We start from the raw sequence: 21,712 nt of genomic DNA on the forward strand, positions 1-21,712 counted from the left end.
TTCAAGGAACATTCTAGAATTTCTGCTAAGCTGAATCTCTCATTACCTAACCGATGAGCCCATCGGCACTTCCTGAGACCACTAACGGCACCAGTGGAAGGAGTTTTTGGTTCCAGTGGCATGACTGATCATCGGAAAGCCCTTCTGGTTCAAATATTAGATAGATTATAACGAATATCCTTTTACACGCACAGCTAGCTGAGTTCCCGAGAGAAGGAAATCCCAAGGCCAGAAATCAGAAATAAGCTAAAACCCAAAGTGGTATGCATGTGTGTTGATGCAGGAGAAGCCCAGTTCTGGTTGGTTCTGTGGGTGGCCTGAGTGTCTCTGAATCCAGAATTGGATTCTTCACCTTGTGTAGAACAGAGAACTAGATGTGAAGCCCCCTGCATAAAACCAGGATGTTCCCCAGAGGCTGCAAGAGAAGCCTGAATGGCCAAGCCGGGATCTAGAAGGGAACAATGACTGCACGGAAAGCTGTATCACAGGCCTGTGCACACGCAGTGTGATGTCTAAATCTATATCATCCATTTAGGCTCGGACCCGAGTGCCCGGAAGAAACGAACAAAACCAGCCTGGAGACTCATTTCTCGAACCCCGCTGAAGATGAATTTATAACCCCAAGTATGTAAGCATGAAGATAAGATGCATCAGAAATGGAAATGAGCAGACCATAAAAAGGAGGTCTTCCCCTCAAGATAACTGAGTGATCCCAGACTATAAACTAAGTAGGGCCAAATGCTGACTCAGACGTCAGGTATGCTCCACCTCGGGGCCTTGCACCGGCCCCTCCCCTGCCTGTAACTTGCCTCCCTCAGCGATGACCACTTGGCTTACTCCCTCCCATGCTCCAGGCTTCTTACCAGTTGGGCCTTTCCCGACCCCTCTATAAAATACTGTACTGCCCCACGTCTCCCCTAAATACATATTTCCTCATAAACTTATCAGTGTAGCCCTTTATCATCTTTGGATATGTTATTAAGTTAGTGGATTGTCTTTATTGTGTGTGTTTCCTTCACTAGAAATTGAGGAGGTGTCCTTCAGGCTTTATTTACAGCTGTACCTCAGTGCCTAGTAATACGCTGGCATGTCACAGGCATTCAATCAGTTCGTTCTTGACTGACTGGTTGAATGAATGAACATATATAAAAAGAAATGACTAGAAACATGAAGGTACTGAACTAAATATGGAAGATACAATAAAACTAAAAGTTGTAATTACAGAAGTAACAACACAACACTGCATATATCTATGAAAGTTCAGTACAGAGATGTCATTACAAACCAGTGAGAATCGGATGCGCTAATAAAACAGTCCTGAGCTAAAATCCGTGCTTGAGGGAAGAATCATATCATTACCTCACACCATATTAAAAAATAAATTCCACGTAATTGAAGACTAAATGTAAAAAAGCCAAATATTTAGAAGACACTATCTTTCTGACCTTAGAAGAGTGAAGGATTTTTATTAAACAAGACTCAGAAAACACAAACTATAAAGGAAAATATCAAAAGATTCTATTACCTTCAGTAGAATTAATCAATCTCTGTCAGATGCCCTAAAGTGCAAAGACAAGGTCACAGAGAGATAATGTAACCAACAAAATAGATGCTCAAAAAAAGATGCTCAAAGACATCAAGCTGAGAACCCTTTACAAATCATCCAGAAAAAGACAACCCTTCCGAAAAATAAGCAAAGGGGATAAAGAGACAGTTTTCAGAACAGGAAATCTGAATGGCCAATAAGTACATGAAAAGATGTTCTGTATCTCACTAGTAATCAGAGAAACATGCACTGAAGCCACAATGACACTCCATCAGATCCACCAGATCATCCAAAAATTTAAGTCCAATAATAACAAAGATATAGAGCAACAAGAATGCTAACACACTGCCACTGAAAATGTAAACCAGTAAAAGCACTGATCAGCGATTTGGTAATGTCTAGTATTTGCACCCCAGCAATTCCACTCCAAGGTGTACCCCTAGGGAACATCCTGCAGTGTGCAGAGACACAGGTCCAAGCATTATTTTCTACAGCAAAACAGGTAGAACCTACATGTCCATCAACAGAAGAAGTGAGTACATGCCCACAATGGGGTGTCAGGGCCACCCCTAGCTGTATCCCTCCTTTCCAGGATGGAAAAAAAGCACAACCTCACCCCCCACCCCCACCCCAGGGACTAAGTAAAGAAAGTCATCCCTTCTGGACAGACAGACAGCGTGGCAAGCGAACAGGGCCTTTATGTCAAAAAACCCTGATGCTTTAAGTATCAATGTGGATCAATCTCTGCAATATGATAAGTGAAAAATAAACTGCAGAAACAATTGTACAGTATGATGCCATTCATAAAAAGTTTAAAAACAAACAGGGCTTCCCTCCCTGGTGGCGCAGTGGTTGAGAGTCCGCCTGCCGATGCAGGGGACACGGGTTCGTGCCCCGGTCCGGGAAGATCCCACATGCCGCGGAGCGGCTGGGCCCGTGAGCCATAGCCGCTGAGCCTGCGCGTCCGCAGCCTGTGCTCCGCAAGGGGAGAGGCCGTGACAGTGAGAGGCCCGTGTACCGCAAAAAAAAAAAAAAAAAAAAAAGTTTAAAAACAATAAACATATTGTTTATTGATGTATACAAGTGTAATAAACAGGCATAAGAATGATAAAGACGAAAACCAAGCAAACAGATGGTTTACCTGCTAGTTACATCAAGCAGGAGTACACAGGGGTTTAAACTCCCCCCTCCCCGCCCCAATCATCACCTGAAGCAAATATGGTAAAATACTCAGACGTGACAAAGCTACGGGGAACGTGTGCAGGTGTTTGTTAAAGTCTCCACTCTTTATTTTTGCTTGAAATCTTAAAACAAAACAAAAAAAACGCACCAGAAGAAGAAAAGGACAGAACTGACTTTTCTGAATAAGTCAATAATATGGAATACACACTGGAAAAATTCCCAAAATACAGACAAGAACCTGAGAGGAGAGAGTAAATTTATACTACAGAACACAGAAGAAAGAGTCCAACATACAGGTAAACGACACTCCTGAATAAAAAACCACAGCAAGGAAGAACGGTAGCAATAATCAAAGGTGCACTGCAGAAGCTCAAGAGAACTGGATCTTAAAATGAAGGGTCACCACAGACCAGGCAAATTCATAGAGACCAACCCCCTAACCTTATGCTAAAGAGCTTCTGACACCTACAGAGTAACCAGGCAGGAGAAAACAGGTTATTTACAAAAGAAGGCAGGGCTCCCCTGGTGGTGCAGTGGTTAAGAATCCACCTGCCAATGCAGAGGACATGGGCTCGAGCCCTGGTCCAGGAAGATCCCACATGCCGTGGAGCAACTAAGCCCGTCCGCCACAACTACTGAGCCTGTGTGCTGCAACTACTGAAGCCCACGCGCCTAGAGCCCATGCTCTGTGACAAGAGAAGCCACTGCAATGAGAAGCCTGCGCACCGCAACAAAGAGTAGCCCCCGCTCGCCGCAACTACAGAAAGCCCATGCACAGCAACGAAGACCCAAACGCGGCCAAAAATAAATAAATAAATTTATTTTTTAAAAAAAGAGGGACTTGAAAATATAAGAAATAACAAAAATGGAAAGCTTTTAATAAAAAATTAGACCAAATATCACTTTCAATTCTAACTTTAAATAGGCTTTAAGATTCTCTACCACAAGACAACAATACTCAGATTAGGTTAAAAAAAAATCCAAACACAGCCTTCTACAAAACACATACTGAAAACAAAATTACTCAGAAAGTTTAAGAGTAAGATACAGTCAACAATGTAAAACTAAAGTTTGTGACAAATACCTTAAGTAGGAAAAAAAGAATCACTTTTCTGATGAAAGGATAATTCACAATGAAGATATATATATCTGGGGCTCTAAACAGCATAGAAATATGTATAAAGAAAAAACTCACAAAAACAAAAGTTCTGTCTAGAACTAGACAGAAACAGAAGACCTGAACGGCACTGTAAACCAACTAGACCTGACAGATGTCTACAGAGCACGTCTCCCAGCGGCTAAGGGACATACTCTTCTCAAATGTATATGCAGCAATCCCCGGAACAAGCCACGGATGAGGCCACGAAACAAGTCTCGGTAAAAGGACTGAAATCATACAAAGCATGTTCTTTGACCATAATGGAATGAACTTAAAGATCAACAACAGAAGGAAATTTTGGAAATTCACAAATATATGGAAATTAATCAACACACTCCAAAATATCCAAAAGATCAGAGAAGAAATCACAGGAAAATTTTTAAAATATTTTGAGATACATGAAAATAAAAACACAACATACCAAAATTTATGGGATGCAGCTAACACAGTAGAGGGAAATGTATAGCTTGTAAATGCCTACATTAGGAAAGACCTTGAATCAACAACCTAATCTTCTACCTAAGAAACTAGAAAAAGAGCAAAAGAAACCCCACAGCAAGCAGGAGAGACACAAAAGATCAGAGTGGAAATAAGGGAGGTAGAAAACAACAAAAAAATTAGAGAAAATGAAACCAAAAGGTGGCTCTTTGACACGGTCAACAAAATTGACAAAAAACAGGAGAAACTATGAATAAAGAGTCAGGGAGGCCCTTCATAATTAAGAGTGGTAAACACAGAGGAGATAAACCATTTAATAAACTAGGTTAGCATATGCTCCACATTCCAGCAGACTCCTTCAAAGTCCTCAGTGAGTCCCAGTCTCAATCCTAGAGCATGTAATCCCCATAACAACACTGTAAGGCACATTCTGTTTTTTTATTGTATGGATGAGGAAACTGAGGAGGGGACAAGTAACTTGTCTAGTCCCACTGCTGTTCTAAGTGGAAAAGCCAGAATTCCAACCAGGTGCCAGACTTCAGGCACTGCTGAAACCAAATATGCCACCAGAAATACTTCAACTCTCCAGGAGTGTTTTACTTAAACTATGAAAATGAATGAAACTCTCATCTCAAGGAGAGGAGAAAGGCATCAGGGGGAAATCTCTCTTAAAAAAAGGAAATAAATCCACAAAATTAAAAACTGGGAAAGGAATATGATCCTGAACATATTGTTAAGTTATGCTTTACAAATAGAATTCCTAAGTAAGTTTCTTCCAGGAAAATACAGGTCTCCAAAATTCTTTCACCCACCCATTCACTTACTCAACAGGTATTTATTTAAGCTGTGGTCTTGGCACTGTCCTAGGTACTGAAATCAACTCAAGAAAATGGAAGAAACTTAAATGTATAAGTAACAGAAGAAAGAAGAACAAAAGCTGCCAGAGAATCAACTCTAAAGGAGATCTGAGCCATGTGGTTTCGTAGATCCTACAACTTCCAAGGACTAGATCACTCCATGTAATACCCCACACCTATTCCAGAAAACACAGAAAGCATGCCAGTTCATTTTATCACATTAATACAATCCTGTGATAAGAAGCTCAAGAAACACACTATGGATCTCACAAAACAAAATAAATGTGGAAGTCTAAATAAAACGTGAGCATCAACTATTACCCAGCAGCACACTGAGCAATTAACCAGTTACCGGCGAGCCTGACGTGCTCCACACGTAATAATACATCTGCTCACACGGTCTTGCACCAAATCAGATACAAGACAAAGTTGTCCAGCACCGCTATTACTTAATGTTCTGAGGTTATGGCCAATGAACTACATTTAGTAAGGGGAGGGAGCAGGGACACAGAAGTACAACTATCTGAAAAAAGACAATTATCATGACCTCCCAAATCTCTAATTATGTATCTGGAAATAGTGTGAACATCAACTCAAAAGCAAATAGTTTAGTAAGGTGTCCATTTAGAATCAAATGTAACAAAACAGCTGTCAGATCTACCTGAAAAGGTCTGTAAGGAGAAGCAGACCACGTCCCTGAATGGGAAGACGGCGGCGTGATGAGAGCAGAGCTGCCGCTGGTCTCAGCCACTTTCCTCACGTGATTCAAGCAGACGGGGTTCCAAACCTCTGTTAGGAATGGATCCTGATCAGTTTTAGCCAATCATGCTAATGCCACTTCTCTTGCCAAGGACTGGGTTAGAAATGCCACGTAACCCAATCTGGCCAGCAGGAAGCAAGCATAATCTAGGTGGGGACTTCTAGGAAAAATTACCTTGATTCTAAGAGAAACATGCAAGAAGTGGACACTGTCATTTCTGGATGAGATTCCTGGGATCTGACGGTCACTTTTCAACCACAAGGAAAGTGTGAAGTGAAAGCCAGCACACTGAGAGTGTCAGTGAGGATGGATGGGGAGACCACATCCCTCAGGACCTCCGTGAGCCATAAAGCCCCGCCCCCTTTCACTAAACCGCCAGTCGCATGACATAACAGTGTCCTCACGGCTACACTTAATTTAGTTGAAATTTTTTGCTATTTGTAGTCAAATGCTAACTTATTCCGAAGGCAACCTCCCCAAACTAATTTATAAACATAACACAAATCTAACAATTCATTCTCAAAGCACTTTGGGGAGCGAACAAAAAGATCTAAAATTCACATGAAAAATATCTAAAATTCATATGGAAATTGAGTGAAAACCAAATGGGAAAAAAATTTGCAAAAGAAGTACGTGTGAGACCAGCATCACCATGTAACTCAAATGATATCACCTAATTCAGACAACATATACTGTTATGAGTCATCAGATGAATAAATCAGAATGGAAAACCTTAAAAGGGACCCAAGTATATATTAATTAACATAAGCACATAATGATGATAGATTACTATCTTTAAGAAAGCAGTTACCAGGGACTTCCCCGGTGGTGCAGTGGTTAAGAACCCGCCTGCCAATGTAGGGGACACGGGTTCGAGCCCTGGTCCGGGAAGATCCCACATGCCACAGAGCAACTAAGCCCGTGCACCACAATTACTGAGCCTGCACTCTAGAGCCCGCGAGCCACAGCTACTGAAGCCCATGTGCCTAGAGCCCGTGCTCTGCAACAAGAGAAGCCACCGCAATGAGAAGCCTGCACACCACAACGAAGAGTAGCCCCCGCTCGCCGCAACTAGAGAAAGCCCACGTGCAGCAACGAAGACCCAATGCAGCCAAAAATAAATAAATAAATTTATTTAAAAAAAAGAGAGCCAATTTTTTAAAAATCAGGTTACAAAGAAGTCATGTACAGTGTGACTCCTCATTTGCTTATTAAAATGTAAATAGCTAGAGGAAAACAAGCCTAGAAAGACATACACCAAAATACAGGAATTCTTTTTTTTTTTTTTGCGGTACGCGGGCCTCTCACTGTTGCGGCCTCTCCCGTTGCGGAGCCCAGGCTCCGGATGCGCAGGCTCAGCGGCCATGGTTCACTGGCCCAGCCGCTCTGCGGCATGTGGGATCTTCCCAGACCGGGGCGCGAACCTGTGTCCCCTGCATCGGCAGGCGGACTCTCAACCACTGCGCCACCAGGGAAGCCCTAAGCAGGAGTTCTTAATACAATTATAAGTGATCTTTATTTTCTTCTTAATGTTGTCTGAAATTTTCTTCAACACCCTTGTATTGCTTTTGGAGTCAGAAAAGACTGCTTATACTCTAAAGCAACTGTCTACAGTCAATGTATAAATGAAACATAGCAAGGATGTGGATAGTTCAAAAGCGACTTATTTGACAGCTAGAACTTGTTTTTACATCTTTTGTGAATTTCTTCAAAGCACTTCCATACTGCACTGACATTTGTCAGTGTTTGCTGGGCCTTTTGCCCTTTCGCTCAGCAATTATTACTGAGCCTCTATTATGTAGCAGGCACTACTCTAGGTCCTAGGGATTTAGCAGTGAACAAAACAGATGAAGGCTCTTTCCCTCTTTGATAGGGAAGACAGACACTAAAAACGCTTGAACAAAAATGAACTTTAGTAGCGATACAAGCACACAACACACACACACCTACTTCCCAGGGTGACAAAGCAGAGGAGGAGAGAGGTTCAGAATGCGCACAGGTGGGAAGACTGGCTGGCAGGCTGGCCTCCTGAGCAGAGGCCTGGGTGAAGGCCACTGGCCATGGAGACAAGAGCAGGCACGGGGCCCCGAGGCGGCACTGAGCTGGGAACGTACGACAGCGAGAAAAGAGCCGGGTGGCGAAGGTGGAAGGATGGTGTCAAACAGGTGGGGGGGGGGGGGTGGGGGGGGCAGTAAATCCTCTGAGGGAATGAAGGGAAGCACGACAAGCTGTGGGGAGATGATTACAGGAGTCCAGGCAAGAAGCAATGACAGCCTGGACCAGAGCGGTAGGGCAAGAGGCTGAGACGGCTGTGATGTGGATGCATTTTGATGGCTGATTCAGTACAACTTGCCGGTGAATTACACATAGGGAATGAGGAAGAAATCACAGATGATGCTTAGGTTCTTGGCCAAAGCACCGGGTGAATGGTGGTGCCATTTACAAAACAGGCTGCCTCGTGAGAAACCAGTTTGTGAGGGGTAGAAACCAAGTGACCCATTCCGGCAGGGAGGGGCACTACAGGGGTAGGGAGTGAGAGGTACAAACTATTCGGCACAAAATAAGCCACAAGGATACACTGTACAACTGTACAACATGGGGAACATATAGCAAATATTTTATAATAACTACAAATGGAGTATAACCTTTGAAAACTGTGAATCACTATATGTACGCCTGTAACATAATATTAGACATTAACTATATGTCAACAATAAAAAAGTTAAATCAACGCAGGAAAAAAAAGAGAGAGACCCATTTCAAACACGTTAAGCGTGAGGTGACCATTAAGCATTCAGGTCAGGGTATCAGGTAGACCATCTAACCCATGAGTCTGCAGCTCACGTACAGGCTGGGGCTGAAGATGTAAAACTGGTACTTAAAGGTATGGGACTAACTGCTGTCTCCTAGGGTGTGAGGGCAGAGAGAAAAGGGAAGTGGGCTGAAGACAGCCCTGAGGCCCGCTACCTTTACAGGTGACCCACGGAGGGCAAGGGACCGGTGAGGTGTCCCAGAACCAAGCGAATGAAGGGTTTCCAGTAGGAGACAGTGACCACCTGGGTTGAGCTGCTAGTTAAGTAGAGCTGGTAAGATAAGGATTGAGAACTGGTGACCTTAATAAGGGGGCTTCAGTGGAGTATGAAGGAGGAAAACTGAGTTATGTTCAAGGGAGAACTGGAAGACCCGTGACTACAGAAAACTCTTTGAAGCCATATGTACTGCTTTAGGGACAACAGAGTTGGCCGCTGTATCTCTAGCATCATGCTAGCTCCAGGCAAAGAAAAAGTGTGAAATCAGAGCTACTGAATGAATGTCAAATCTGAAAATTCCCAATACTTCAACCCACATTAAGAAACCCGAATGCATATGAAAAGATGCTCAACATCATTAGAGAAATGCACATCAAAACTACAATGAGGTACCTACCACCTCACACCAGTCAGAACGGCCATCATTAAAAAGTCTACAGATAAATGCTGGAGAGGGTGTGGGAAAAGGGAACCCTCCTACACTGTTGGTGGGAATGTAAGTTGGTGCAGCCATTGTGCAGAACAGTACGGAGGTTCCTCAGAAAACTAAAAACAGAGCTGCCATATGATCCAGCAATCCCACTCCTGGGCATATATGCAGACAAAACTATAATTCAAAAAGACACACGCACCCCTCTGTTCAAAGCACTATTTACAATAGCCAAGACATGGAAACAACCTAAATGTCCATTGACAGATGAATGGATAAAGGAGATGTGGTAGATATACACAATGGAATACTACTCACCCATAAAAAAGAATGAAATAACGCCATTTGCAGCAACATGAATGGACCTAGAGATTATCATACTAAATGAAGTCAGTCAGACAGAGAAAGACAAATATCATATGATACCACTTATATGTGGGATCTAAAATCTGACACAAATGAACTCATCTGTGAAATAGAAACAGACTCCTGGTTGCCAAGGAGAGGGGGCTGGGGGGAGGGACGGACTGGGAGTGTGGGGCTGGCAGATGCAAACTATTACATTTAGATGGATAAACAACAAGGTCCTACTGTATAGCACAGCAAACTATACCCAATCTCCTGGGATAAACCATAATGGAAAAGAATATTAAAAAAGAATGTCTATATGTGTAAAACTGAGTCACTCTGCTGTACAGCAGAAATTAACACAACGTTGTAAATCAACGATACAAAGGAAGGGAGGGAGGGAGGGAGGGAGGGAGGGAGGGAGGCAGAGAGGGAGAGAGGGAGGGAGGCAGAGAGGGAGAGAGGGAGGGAGGAACCCGAATGGCTGAGAGTCAGTGTCCCGCCCACCCCATTCTGTTCCCAGCATGACTCTTCATGCTCTTCCCTCCGCGATGAGGACAGACAGACAAAACATGAGCTTCACTTCCTTTCTCATAGCTGGTGGACACTGGGGACCAAAGGTACTTAATTAGATTGTGACTGGTAGCTGAACCAAGAGACAAGAGAAAAAACTTCCCTTTCTGCTCCCCAATTTTCCAGAGATGATATATAATAAAGATCAACAGATATATTATGAAGATGTTACCACGGGGTTAATAAAAAAACAACCACCACCAGTGGTCAAGTCATTTAAAGAAAATATCTAATTCCAAACCCTCTGAGACCTTAGAAAACAGCCTCCAAAATGAGTAACTCTCCCCCCAATTCAGATACCTTTCTGCTTCCTTTACCACAGCTGAAGAGTGAAGCCCTTTGTGGCAAAAAAGGCAACTGTCCAAAAATAGTCAGGTTTCCCTACCTGACAAAGTGTCTTCTGATAATTCCTTTTCTCTTTCAATTTTTTCCTCTAGAGTTGAAATGCAGAATTCATAACCAGCAAGAGCCAGTTCCTGTCTGTAAAGCAAAGAGCGTCAATCAGCTGTACACCTTTCACAAAGTGCTCTTCTGTCCTCACCTCTCCAGCTCAGGTTTACATTGTCGAGTGTAAGACGGGAAGAGGGAATTTTGTTTAAAGTCTCTAAGAGGTGTCAATCTGCCCTTTCTCAAGAGTTTGGGTTTTTTTTGGTCACCTAATTAACGTTAACTTAAGACAGAGTTTCAATAACCGACATGACCAGCCGTTCCCTCACCTCCCACTAACACAGTTCAGAGGGGTCAGCTCCTCCACGTGAGAGAGCCTTACCCTTGCTCAAAGTGATACACTACCAACGGAGGCAAGGGCCCCGGCAGTGAGGATTCTAACTGCTGACCTCGCTCAGTTTCTGGAGGTCTGTTAGCTCTACACTTCTCCCAAGCTGCAGGTCTTTGATGCAAGTTTCTTTTACAGAAAGGGAACTCCTAGCTAGGGCACTAGAAGGCATTCAGCCCCACTCTCAGGACCTCAGTCAACTGGAGAGGACACCCAGGCAGCAGGGAGACTGACTCTGGACAGAACAAGGGTCATCTGCTGGTTTCTACAGAGATGCACAGAAACACGACATGAACTCCGTCTCCATCCACAAGCTCAGCCCTGGTTTCTGCTCTTCCATTTTGGCTCCTAGCTTCTCACCACAGGTGGCACTACCAAGCTCACCTCTTCTCCTCTCGTGCTTTGCCAGATGACCCCACTGTTCTGCTGTTCTCAGAAGAACCAAACCTTGGCAGGAGGGACCCTATCCGATCAGGGCACGGAACGGGGGAGGCTGCCCACAAGGCCTCCTGAGTCACAGCAAAATGTCTACCAACGACCCCTCCCAACTTGTATCAGCCTTTCTCAGCCTCAGGGCCTGGTCCTGCTCTCCTGCGTTTCTTAACAAATCAAAATGAAAAAACACTTCTGAGTAACTTGCAGGCGAACTACTAGTGGGGACTACGCAGCTTTCACCTCGTAGGAGGCCACGGGCGTGCCTTACCCTCCGCCGTCACTATCTCTGGGCTGCTTCTTGCCCTGGGAGCTCACGCCCCACCCGTAGCTAGTCCTGTTGCCCAACCAAATGCCAGGAGACAGACCGGGTCCCGCTGAGAATGAAGGAGCTGCTGACTAGAGCAATTCCAAACTTCTGGTACCCAACTTCTGCAGCAACGATAAAGCAAAGGAAAAGCCAGGCTTACTCAGGTCTTTCCTTAAATTTACCCCAAAATATAACTCTCTAGAGGAGCTCTTTGCTTACATCCTAGGGTTTCTTCTTTGAACCCCACCTAGAGAAGGAAGGTACCAGGCCTCTCTCATCCGCGGCACACACCCGGATTGTCCCCTAAAGCCTCTCCTGCGTACCCGCAGACTCCTCCTTCTTTGTAACAACTCAGGCTCATCTAACACTTTTAACTCAGCACTGCTTTCTGGTCCCACCTGCAGGTCTCTCCTGCACTCCTGGGTATTGCTTCCTAAAACCTAGCTACCAGATCATCTCTATGGGCTTTAAAAGCTGCCCCGTGAGCTAGCCACTAAGACATTCCCACAGCAACTCTCTCATCATTTAACTTTATACCTGACTTCCTGGTTTGCTGAGCCCTAAACCAGCAAAATACATTATCCCCAGCAGCCTTTACAGTGCCCCCTCCTCTCCTAGGAAAAGCTAAGCTAAGGTTCTAAGTACAACTTCCCTTCCCAGTTCAAGTAGGAACAGAAAACTTGCCTAGATTTGTCACGGTGCAGCCAAAGGTACGAGGGCCGCATGTCCCGCTCAGCCGGCTAATGGAGACAGCAGGGGCAAGCCCAGAAAAGACTCAAGATTTCAAGGATGAGGGACGGAGCACTATGAGTGTGACACCTAAGCTCTGGAGACCCAGGTGATTAGCAGGTAAATGAAAAGTATGCAACATCCCAGGGCCAACGTTTTGCCCACAGCCCTACTCCTTGGCTGCCTCCACGCCTAGATTCTGACTATACTTACCTATTCTGAGCAGCGTAAATAGTGGCCAGCTTTAGAGAGATTTCTATTATTGCATTGTCTTCCTGTTGGGAAAAGAAAAATGAAGGAAATTCGTAACAAGTAAAATTTCCTCAAGGGGTATTTCAGATCAACTTCTAGACTGACTCTGACCTGAAAGCCATAGTCTTTAGACTTTTGGAGGAATCAGGCAACTGTGAATTCCTCAGATACCATGCTCTTGCATGAAGGAAAGACTGGCACATTTTATACCAGTCTTAGGGAAAAAGAATTCCAACTCTTTGGCCAAAGCACACGTGGGGGCTGGATGGAGTTTACAGGAAGTAAGACTTTTGAAAACTGCTTCAGCTAGGGAGCAATCCTACGTCACGTCCTTACCTGTTGCATGCCCCCTCCAAGCAGGTAACTCATTGTTGCTTTAAAAAGTTTTTCCGCCTAAAAGCACAAGGAAAAGATTTTTGTTTTATTTGGGTCCCCTATCCAGATGACCCTGGATTCTAAGCACTAGTCTTATGTACCATTCCTTGGAAAACACAGCACACACACACACACACACTTACACTCACACACTTACACTCACACACACTCACACACTTACACTCACATATACAAAGAAAAAGGTAACCTTGTGGTGGGAAAACAGACTAAAATACCAGGACTGCACATCCTCTGGGCACCTTGAAAACTATTCTGTGATGAGTAGAAACTAACTTCAGAAATTAACTTCCCTTCCAAACCCACTGTGGCAGAAACTGGAAACTACCCCGTAATATTCACCCTCCTCTCCATCTCTTTAGTTAGACTCTCCTCAATTTTTACCAGGTCAAGCCTCCTTTGCAGTTAGGTGTGGTCACATGATGAAGCTGTGGCCAAGAGATGCATGCAGAACACATGTGAACAATCTCTAAATCACACTTTATAAGGAAGCTGCTTGCCCTCCATCCTCTCCTTCTTCCTTCCTGTAGGCTGGAGGTGAGCCAGCTCTCTTACGCAGATGAGGACCTATCTTAGAAGGAACCTGGGCTTCTGGGCCACTTCATGGAGCAGAGGTACCTACCCATCTTCAGGGTTTAGCTACCTCTGGATTAATGCATTAAAGGGAAATATGCTTCCTTCTTATTTGAGTCACTCTATTTTGGGGTCTCTTTGTTACAGCAGCTTAGCCTGTCCCCTTTCTAACAGAGGTTCCTTCAGGCCAGCCCTTCACAAATTCATGACATTACAAAGTGATTTACTTACATTTTCAAGCTGACCCCGTATAAACGCTAAGTTGGCCATCTGAAAATTAATTACAAGTTGTTTTTCAGTTTAGAGCATTGTATTCCTACTTACTTCAAAACGTTTAAGCTAAAGACTCCCCTTTGCTTTCACCCTCCAGCTAAAGAAATAGTCCAGAGAGAAAAGCATGTCACTGATCTGCCAGTGGCAAAGTACAGCAATGGTGTGAGAACAAATACGCGGACAGACTTTGACGACGACAAACCAAATCTAGATCCACTCTTCACTGAAGAAACAAATATTAATGATATTCATTTCTTTTTTTGTCTGGGATTGAGGCGTCTTGTGACACCCCAAGAGTAATAAAAATTGAAACCGAAAGCAAACTTAGTAAAAACAAAAAGCAAAGAGCTTCAGGGCCTGCTGCAGGTCAGGAACATGAATCAGGCGCCTAACCACCCTTCTCCTGCACCCACCCTTCAGCATCAGTGGCTCAGACTGGCGAGAGGAGTTACCAAATCGTAAGTGTAAGTGATGGCCTTCTTGTTATCGCTCTTATAGGCGAGACGAAGAGCATCATGCAAAATTAGCTCTGCCTCTGCTGGCTCATCTTTCATGATGCACAACTGAAAGGAGAAAACAAAGAAAATGACAGAAAATGACATATAAAGAAAGCAGGTGCCTGTGCCACCACACGGAAGTGGGCACAGCCATACATCCCAACACACAGAGGAAGTCATTCATTCATTCGTCACCTGCTGACTGAACTCCTCTGCGCCCGGCATCATGTCTACAATGGTGACAGGGAGTTCAGCCTCCCCTGCAGCTCTCTTTGGCCACAGGACAAAACTCTGGCCAACAGATGCGGGCAGCAGGAATGTAGGCAACTTTTATCAAATCTTATAAGGAAGCTGCTGGCCCTACATCCTCTTTCTCTCTTCCTGCAGGCTGGAAGTGACCTTGTAGGACAAGTAAGCTTAATGACAACTAATGATAGAAGCTAGCAAGAAAAGCAACAGAAAGGAACAATACGGGGTCCCCCCCAATGGGAGTCAGAGAAGCCTTCCAAGGAAGTGACACTTAAACTGAGGTAAGAAGGAAGAGAAAGAGTCAACCAAATAAGGAACTGTGAGGAAAACGACCCAAACAGAGAGTAGGGAACGAGCAAAGGCCCTACAGGCTGAAGAAAATGGTTCTTCAAAAACCAGTCAAGGGCTTCCCTGGTGGCGCAGTGGTTAAGAATCCGCCTGCCAATGCAGGGGACACAGGTTCGAGCCCTGTTCCGGGAAGATCCCACATGCCGCGGAGCAACTAAGTCCGTGTGCCACAACTACTGAAGCCCGCGTGCCTAGAGTCCGTGCTCCGCAACAAGAGAAGCCACCACAATGAGAAGCCCACGCACCGCAACGAAGAGTAGCCCCCGCTCACCGCAACTAGAGAAAGCCCACGCAGCAATGAAGACCCAACACAGTCAAAAATAAATAAATAAATAAATAAATAATTCCTTCTTAAAAAAAAAAAAAAAAAACGAAAGGAAACAGATGTGAAGGGAGGATGGTGAGCCCGACGATAATTGCCAAATAGGCAGGCAACGTAGGGTGGATCATGTAGGGTCTCAGGCCACGGCAGGGAGCTTGGGTTCTATCACAAATGCTGTGGGAAGTCATTCAAGGTTTATGGGCAAGGAAGTGATACGATCCGATTTACATTTAAAAAATCACTCTGGGGGCTTCCCTGGTGGCGCAGTGGTTGAGAGTCCTCCTGCCAATGCAGGGGACACGGGTTCGTGCCCCGGCCCGGGAGGATCCCACATGCCGCGGAGCGACTGGGCCCGTGAGCCATGGCCGCTGAGCCTGCGCGTCCGGAGCCTGTGCTCCGCAACGGGAGAGGCCACAACATTGAGAGGCCCAAGTACCGCAAAAAAAAAAAAAAAAAAAAATCACTCTGGCTGCTGCATGAAGACTGGGTGGCAGGGGGCCAATAGGGCAGACCAGACTTGGAGTTAGGAGGCTGCAGCAGCGTGGCCTGGGTGACAGCAGGAGAAACAGAGAAAAGGGGGCAGAGTTGAGAAATATTTTGGATTTGGTGGCAAAATCCAAAAAGGATCTGTTGCTAGACTCTAAGTATATCAGGAGGTGGTAGTTAGGGACCACAAGTTTTAAAAATGACTATGAAGCGTCCAGGTTGGAAAACTAGGTAGGTAGCAGTAAACAAGAGACGGTGAAGGGAGGTATCCGGGGGGCCACTTAAGATCAGGGGTTAGTCTGGGGCAGGTGAAGCCTCAAAGAGGAGCTGGCACATCGGCACACCCCGCCGTCTGCGGGCATCAGTGTGGACGTTGTTGGCCAGGTGGCGGCAGTCAGCCCAATGGAAGAGACGCGATAACCCGGGGAGGGGGAGAGAGAGAAGGACCAAACCGCGCACGGCCCGCATTAAGTTGCACCATCAGGACGCCACACGTGTGCACAGTTCTCCCGGCCGGCGCTCTCACCCCCAACGCTGGCTAACTCCGCTGCCCCCGGCGCCGCCTCCACCCGCACTGGAGACGCCGGGCCTCCGTCCACCGGTGTCACCGTCACTGCAGGCCCTCACCTTGGCTCGCTTCAGCAGCTGGATGATCTCGGCCTCGGCGTCCCCGGCCGCCGCCCCGCCCGAGCCCTGCCGCTCCCGCTCCTGCTCCGCCGGGTCGGGCCTCGAGGACCAGGCGAGCGCTGCGGGAAGGGGCGCTGAGGTCACCGCGCCCGGCCCGGCCCGCCCGGCCCGCCCATCCCGCGGGCCCGCGCCCCTCACCTGCCAGCAGCGGCAGCAGGCCCGGGCCCAGGCCGCGCGGCACCCCTCGGCACGGCGGCACGTCCGCCGCGGGCGCTCGGCCTCCTGCCGGACCCGGCAGCAGGCGCGCCGGGCAGCCCCGGCCCCGCCGCCCTGCCACCCGCAGGAGACGTAGAGCCAGGCCCGCGCCCAGGATCCGGTGCATGGCCGTCCGCGTCCTCTGCGGACTGCAGTCCAGGGCCCGGAAGTCCCGCCCCGGAAGTCCCGCCACCGGCGTCGAGCGCCCGCCGATTGGTCGGAACGCACTCAACGTCACCGCGTCCGCCACGCCCCGGCTATCGCGGGACCGGTCATGGCGGTGGCGGCGCGGGCGCTCACGCTGCCGGCAGTGGTGGAGGAGCTGCTGAGCGAGATGGCGGCGGCGGCGCGGGACGGCGCGCCGAGTACGGGCTGGAGGCTTATGCGGCGGCGCCGACGGGGGCGGAAACCCGGGGTACCGGGGCGGGGCTGCTGGCCCCTACGAGGGAGGTTTCTGTTGACCTCGTCAGTAGCCCTTCCTTCTCAAAATCTGTGTTCGCTCTAAACGAATCCTCTCCTACACCCTGTTCAACGAGCGAATATTTCAGGGCCGCAAACCCGGCTGCAGACGCAGCGACTTGGGGTGGGCGGGGGCGGTTCTGGACGCTGTGGCTGTACCTGTTTTCCTTTGACCAGCACAGGATGCTCTGTGACCAGGCTCCCGCATCCCTGGGCATTCGCAGCACACACCGGTATTGAGAGGGTCCCGATCGAAGTGCATCTGCATGAGAACTGCGCAACCGGCGTCCGAATGGTCATTGAATAAATAGATTAGACCTCAGAACTGCCCCTGCTGGTTCACTTGGATGGCTTTTGTTTGAAAAGGACCGCACTTGAAAAGGATTTATCTTGAGTTACTGTTTTTAAAGAATTGAGAAAAGGAAGCCAACTTTTCTCATTTCAGTTAAAACTAAAGCAGTATATGTGCTTAAAAGATTAGGCCAGCCAGGTATTCAAACATGTTCTGATCCCAGAAAGGGTGGGGGGAAAGCCACTCTGTTGTCAGCTCAAACAGTGGTTGCCCGAGATGGGCTCTGTCTGAACGGATTAATCCATACACTGAGAGTCTTGAAGGGGGCCTGCAGGTGCCCCTGATGCTCAGGACTCAGAGCGACCACTACCACTGACTCACGTTTATTTTCAGCAGAACCGTTTTCTGCTATTTAAAAATCTTTGTTCTAGTTAGTCATACACTCTTCCTGACCCCCACCCTTCAACGATAATTTCTTTAGGTCAATACTGAGTTTACACTTGTGATGATGTAAAATTGAGTCACAGCTGAGCCATGCAGGAAGCTAGGATTACGTTTCCTTTCCTGTAACTTTCTGCTTTCTCTCAGAACTGTCATACTTGTGTTTGTTTACTTTTTTACATATCCCTAATTCGACCTCAAACTCTTTTTTTACCAGTGTTCTAAATCTCTACTCAAGATGTTCAGGTGAATGAGATGCTTTATCAATTTCATGTTCCTGCAGAAGTCTCTCCTAGAGCCTTCAGGTGTGCTCTCCTATGGGCTGGCTGTCTCCTGAGGTCTCCCTTCACCATTATTGTCTGGGGAATTCCCTTTACCTAAGTTGAGCCTTATATTTAGTTCACCCTACAATTTTCTTTTTCTCAGTTTGCTACCTTATTTTATAGAGCACATACTCTAGTACCTTCCTGAAGAAAAGCACGAGATGTACTTTTTGAGGCTTTACATGCCTGAAAAAGTTCTTTTCCTATCCTCACACTTAATTGATAGTTTGGCTAGGTATTGAATTATATGTTGGAAATACCATTTCTTCCGACATCTGAAAGCATTATTCTGCTACCCTCTAGCTTCTTAAACTTTCTTTCAAAGAGTCTTATTTTAGCCCCCCTGCTTCCTTCCCACTCCAGAGCCATCTGGTGCCACCAGTTTCTGAGGTTTGTTTTAGCAGGAGGGGGTACTAGATTCTGAAGGGTAAATCAGGCTCTGATTTACACTCGGCTCTCCCATTGCTCACTTAGGATTCAGTGTTCTCAGGTCTTGTAAATTATTTTCCAGCTGTGTTTCTCCCTGTCCTCATCCTGGGGAGTTTATGCTTTTTTTAAAAAAATCCTTTTATCATTGTTTAGCAGAATATTGGGAAGGAGTAAAATTTGATGCCTATGTTCAGTTCACCATCTTACACAAAAGTCTTCTTGGCTATAGTCTTTTCTCTTTTTTTTGATAAAATTATCTTGGCTGCATGGGGTCTTTGTTGCGGTGCACGGGCTTCACTCGTTGTGGCTCGCAGGCTTTAGAGCACAGGCTCAGTAGTTGTGACGCACGGGCTTAGTTGCTCCGCGGCACGTGGGATCTTCCTGGACCAGGGCTCAAACCCGTGTCCCCTGCATTGGCAGGCAGACTCAACCACTGCGCCACCAGGGAAGCCCCTGTTTATAGTCTCTTTAAGATGTTTTTGTCTATGGTCACTGGTTTGACACAATTAACCTTCTTTCCATTCCTGTTTTACAGTTCCTGATGAGCATCTGTTATCGTAAGTACATATCCTGCTGTATTTGGGGTTTTTTTTAAATCATTAATGTGTTTTTTAAAGGCCAAATTCTTTCAGCATCAACTCTTGATTTTTAAAAAATATTCTTACTAAACTAGGAACAATATTTTCTTTACATGATTAAAAATCTGTCTCAAGTGAATAACCAACACTGTATCTGACAGTACAAGGCATTCCCTTATTGTCCTAATTGCCACTTTAACATTGCTCTAAAAGTTGTAGCTATTACACGAACACATGAAAAAATGAGAAGTACACTTGATCCTTGAACAACGCAAGTTTGAACTATGTCTGTCCACACATAGTGATTTTTTCAGTAAATACATACTGCAGTGCTATACCATGTGAGGCTGGTTAAACCATAGATATGGAGAGCAGCTTAAAGTTATACGCAGATTTTCAGCTGCTCAGGGTCAGTGCCCCTAATCCCCATATTGTTCAAGAGCCAGCCGTATGCCTATTTGCAAAGAGAGACAATTGTCATTATTTGTAGGGGACATGACTACTTTTTAAACACCAAGAGAATAAAGTTTTTTTTTTAAATACAGAAACTAATAATTATTCTCCTTCATACACAAAGTTCAAACATTAATTACATTCCTAATAGCAAGAAAAAAGTGAAAGCTACCTAGGAATAACTAAACATTTAACTGCATATAAACATTTATATTTAAAAACTCCTGAAGGATATACACCAACTTACACCAGAGATTATCTTAGGGGGGAGGAAGGAGGTACAATTTAGAAAAGGGCTTTAACTTTTTCTCTATTTCTTACATTTTTTACAAAGATTTTACATTATTAAAAAAATTACTACATTTAAAACAAAGAAAATAGGCAAATAATAAAAGAATTCAAGTTACCAAAAGCTTTGACAAAAAGCTAAATTTTACTAGTGATCATAAAAATACAAATTAAAATAATTAGATAACTTCCCATCTATAAAACCTGGGTATCACAGAAAAGATGTTGGTAAGAATCTTCCAGGGCTTCCCTGGTGGCACAGTGGTTGAGAGTCCGCCTGCGATGCTAGGGGACACAGGTTCGTGCCCTGGTCCGGGAAGATCCCACATGCCGTGGAGCGGCTGGGCCTGTGAGCCATGGCCGCTGAGCCTGCGCGTCCGGAGCCTGTGCTCCGCAACGTGAGAGGCCCGCACACTGCAAAAAAAAAAAGAATCTTCCAGATGTTGGCAAGAACATGGAGAAGAGGATAACTGATATCCTGATGGTAGGAGTGTAACTTGGAAGGTAAACTGGCAACTGGGAACAGGAGCTTTAAAATATACATATTCTTTGACCCAGAAATTCCACTTATAAGACTGTATCTCAGGGAATTAATCATGGATGTTTAAAGACTTTACAGTGAGCACATTCATCCACTATTGTTTATGGTAGCAAAAAGAAAAAACACCTTGAAACAATCTATTCAAATTAAATTTAATAAACTCTAATTATCCAAAAAATAGAGTTTGGGGAAAATAAAAGTAATTGATCTTTACAATGGAATTCTTTATAACCATTAAAAGTGGTTAAAAGTGCATTGAGATATTCACAATATGTTATAAAGTAGACAAGGCAGGTTAAAAAAATTCTTATTAGATCCATTTTTAAAGTTAATTGGAATTATCTCTGATTGATAAAGTTGTTACCAGATTTTATGTCTTTAGTTTTCTTTGCCCATAGACAATCATCCTATGTTTAATTTTAAACACTTTTCCCATTCTAACAGTTTGTTCTAGTAACAGACTACTTTGTTAGAAAATGAAGAAGTTGAACGTTTTAATTTTAAAGCCTTAGTAGTGCTGTCTTCTTATTTTGTGTCAAATCATATGGGTTCTTTAAAACATTAACTTTTTAGTTTTAGTTCAACCCAGCCATTTTATCTTCCAGTTTATAAAAATAACCCATACTTTAAATAAATAAATAAATAAAGTCCTTGGAAAATAAAACATCAAAAGCATGAATAATCATACAAGCCAGTGATAATCACTGTTACAATTTGGTTTATCGCCTTTTTTTTTCAATGTAATGTTTTATTTTGAGGTAATTGTAGATTTTCTTAAGAAAAAAATTTTTAACATGATGGAGAGTTTCTAGATATAAAATACGGTGCCCGACCTTTCTCACCTAACATATTGTAAGAATTTTCCCACATATCACATTTTCCTGGTACATCATTTAACAGCTGGATAGCCTTTATTACTGATCCATAAAGAACAAATTTAACACCCATCAGATGGTCAAACGTGAAAAGGCCTGATAATACAGGTGTTGGTGAGGGTGAGAAGGAAGTAGAACTCTCACACGGCGCTAGGGGGAGCACTGTTTCCGCGGTGGGAAGCTGTTGGCA

The 21,712-nt window shown here is 45.0% G+C and overlaps 1 protein-coding gene across 1 annotated transcript in view; it reads right to left on the reverse strand.

Annotated features, from left to right (window-relative positions):
• Positions 1-21,712, reverse strand: part of TTC19 (tetratricopeptide repeat domain 19) — a 32,295-nt gene that overhangs the window by 5,522 nt on the left and 5,061 nt on the right. The window contains 10 exon segments of the mRNA XM_065898071.1: positions 10,708-10,802; positions 12,782-12,843; positions 13,157-13,213; positions 14,018-14,056; positions 14,512-14,622; positions 16,589-16,707; positions 16,787-16,975; positions 16,978-16,992; positions 17,072-17,100; positions 17,144-17,222. Coding sequence (XP_065754143.1) covers positions 10,708-10,802; positions 12,782-12,843; positions 13,157-13,213; positions 14,018-14,056; positions 14,512-14,622; positions 16,589-16,707; positions 16,787-16,975; positions 16,978-16,992; positions 17,072-17,100; positions 17,144-17,222 — 795 coding nt within the window.

Source organism: Phocoena phocoena, chromosome 19 (assembly GCF_963924675.1).
Source record: "Phocoena phocoena chromosome 19, mPhoPho1.1, whole genome shotgun sequence".
Classification (NCBI taxonomy): Eukaryota; Metazoa; Chordata; class Mammalia; order Artiodactyla; family Phocoenidae; genus Phocoena; species Phocoena phocoena.